Here is a 3,466-nt window from a genome sequence, read left to right on the forward strand (position 1 = left end):
AGGATGAAATTTTTGGAAGCAAGGATTTTAAAAGTCGGTCTCACAAACTTTGGACATGTTGCCAGGAAAGTGCAGTTGTTAAAGAAAAAATATCATGCTTGGAAGATTCGAGGGACAGCGCAGTAGAGGAAGATCCGTCATGAGATGGATTGACACAATAACTTGGATAATGATAGTAGGCATGTCACAGACACTGAGATTGACTCAGGATAGAGCAGGGTTCAGAGACACTGTGCAGAGGGTTGCTATGAGTCATAGATGACTAGACAGTACATAACAACAATAACACAATTTAGATTATAAGTAAACTTGTGATATCAATTAATTTAATGGATTACGATGAAATAGTTTATACAATAAATTGATGCTTTTTTGTGAAATAAATCACAAGGATTCACAAGTTAATAATTTATGTACTTTATTATTTTAACTATTAAGATAAGTATTCTTCATTCAAAGGATAAAGAAAATAAAGGTAAACTGCAGCCTATATAGATAAAATTACATAACCAGAGTTTATATGGCAAGGCAAACAATAATAATCCAACATTCAGTTACAGTGAGTACTATTTCATGTAATAAATGAAAGGAAGGCTAACTTTCAAGCTGAAAGTGACAGAATACAACCAACCCACAAAACAAACTCTACATTTGAAAAGGCAGTTGTGGTTAATTTTCAATTGTTTAATAACTCTAAGAAAGTTCTTTTAAAAAGCATGTCATATCATGAGTAAATCTAGTTATCAGGTTAATATTTAAAACTTAATGGCATGTTAAATTAGTTCTTCAGATCACACATCTACTACACTGATTTCCTTCTCTTTCCAAATACATTATTGATTAATTTGGCCATTGATTTAGATCCACTGGGTCTTCTCTTTTCTTTGAGTTTGAAGTTTGTGAGCACATCTTTGATAATCTTGATAAACATCATTTCTACCTCCAGAGACTGCTCGGCTGCAGACAGCTCACAGAACTGGCACCGGTTATCCAGTGCCAGCTTTTGCCCTTCTTCCCAGCCAACTTCTCTCACATGGCAAAGATCTTGCTTGTTCCCAACCAAAAGCACTGCTGATTCCACAACTCTGAAACAGATCCCTGGGTAAGTCTGGTTTAACAAAACATTCTAAAAAATATTAATAAATACATGTATGTTAAAGTCACTATTAATCAGAAATAAAAAAGTTGCACATAGGTATAATTTATGAGGATATAATTTATGGTCATGTGTATGTTTGGGTATATGTGCATCATAATATGTATTTTGTTTTTGTTATGCGCCATTGAGTCACCTGTGACTCACACTGACCCTAGTACAACAACTCTGAAGCCTGCCCTGTCCTGAGTCAGTCTCATTGACTCTGACACATCTACCCCCATTGCTCTAGTTACTGTATCAATCTATCTCATCCAGGCTATTCCTCTCTTACACTGTCCCTCCACCCTTTTGAGCACGATGCCCTTCTCCACGGATGGGTTCATCCAGGTCAATAACATACATATTCTGAATTATTTATAAAAATAATTTAACTAGAATCTAGTAAAGAGAAAGAACTCTTTATGGAATATGATTTAATCAATGCAAATATGTTCTTAAATTATGACTGTGTTTGCTAATAAGGAATTATTGTTATCTTTTTTATTTTAATATATAAAAACAATGAAATAATAATCACATGGGATTTCATATATTTAATATAAATTGCATAATATATGCATGTGTATATGCTGGAGGATCAGCCATGAGTCAGTTCAGAGTTAATGGTATATAAATAATTATATCTATAGCTACATCTATATCTTTATATCAGTTTATCAATCTATCAATCATCTATCTATTTTGTTGTTATGTACTCTTGATACAGATCTGAGCTATAGCTGACCCTCTGGTGGGTTCTCAGAGACAGCTAATCACATGGGAGGAGATTGCCCACCCTTCCTTCTCCCACGACAGCTAATCACATGGGAGGAGATTGCCCACCCTTCCTTCTCCTTCAGAGTGGTTGTTGGCTTCTAACTGCGTGCCTTCAGGATTCTAGTGCAGCTTCTTCCACTATATATAGAAATAGAGATAGATAGAGATGGAGATGGAGATGATATAGACACATATACAGATACAGATATAGATATAGATGATATAGAGATAGATATAGAGAGAGGTAGAGATAGAGATAGAGATGAAAGAGAGAGAGAGAGAGATAGACATATGGATAAATAGAGTTATATACATATGGAGTTACATATATATATGGAGTGTTATGAATATTGAGTGTTATATATATATGGAGTGTTTTATATGTGGAGTGTTATATATGTATATATATTTATATATATATGGAGCCATCATGATAATACTAACAGTTTTGCTCTACAGAATGGTTCTTGATAATTTTCCATGCCACTGACATAGCCACTATTTATAATTGTTCATTTATTTAAAGTTTTCACTGGACCAACATAGGATGAAGCGCATCAGTATTTTTAGATGAGAACTTTGGATGAGAAGCTCAGTAATAGATCTAATTCAGACAGATAGAAAAGTGATAAGCCAGAATTTGGATTCTGCAGTGACTAGTCAAAAAATCTGTTGTAAATCTGGTCCTTATTTACCAGATTTGCTACATCACCTAATTCTTATCTGAAATATGTTTACCATTTTCCTCATTGTTTTTTTGTTTGTTTTGTTTTGGGTTTTGTTTTGTTTTTTTTGTTTTTGTTTTTCAGAAAATTAGTCTAACCTGAGTCAAACAGACTGTGACTTAGATGCTAGAAGTAGGGAGTATGTGAAATATTATTTAAAAATACATATAAGTTCTTTTTCCACCAGTCCACAGAGTTGTTATAAATGTGTAGCTTTTCCATACCCTGTGAGACACTCTTAAGAAAAGCAAAGACACTTTACTCATTCCAAAATTTTATATTGCTGACTCAGAACACAGAAGTGTGTGTAGGGGGAAATCCAATAAGGAACAGATCCATATAGGAATGTAGGAAATGAAAATTTATTGTATAAGTGTCTTAATGGATGATCCAGGTCATTCACTATATCTGATAACATTAGTAGAAGTTTGAAAATGCAATCTACATATGAGATGTGACTGAAGCCCTTACTGAATGTGACTTACAATAAGCATTGATATTATGACGTCTCTCAGTAAGGGCATTGAGAATCACAGCCTTTCTTTACACCTTTTTATTGGTCTTTATTTTATTGGTCTTATTAGTCTTTTTATTGGTCAAAGACTACTTAAAGTCTTGGAGATGAGGCCTGATGTACACTGTTTCTCCTTTGGCTAAGCATAACTTTTTGGATTTGGGGACTATGATTGCTTATTTATGCATTATTCACAATATTTGATGTTTAGATACGTTGCTTTTTTGTGCTGTCAAATCACCTGTGACTCGTAGTGATCCTATGTACAATAACTATGAACCCTATGTACAATAAGGATGAATCCTGTCCTAT

General features: G+C 33.8%; 1 protein-coding gene across 1 annotated transcript in view; it reads right to left on the reverse strand.

Annotated features, from left to right (window-relative positions):
* Positions 1-802: 802 nt before the first annotated feature.
* The window catches only part of RERGL (RERG/RAS-like), a 10,905-nt gene continuing 8,241 nt past the window's right edge, over positions 803-3,466 (reverse strand). The window contains exon 5 of the mRNA XM_006888441.1: positions 803-1,085. Within this exon, the coding sequence (XP_006888503.1) occupies positions 803-1,085 (283 nt within the window). The remainder of the gene's footprint in view (positions 1,086-3,466) is intronic.

Source organism: Elephantulus edwardii, unplaced genomic scaffold, assembly GCF_000299155.1.
Source record: "Elephantulus edwardii isolate Elephantulus edwardi_28Jun2011 unplaced genomic scaffold, EleEdw1.0 scaffold00067, whole genome shotgun sequence".
Classification (NCBI taxonomy): domain Eukaryota; kingdom Metazoa; phylum Chordata; class Mammalia; order Macroscelidea; family Macroscelididae; genus Elephantulus; species Elephantulus edwardii.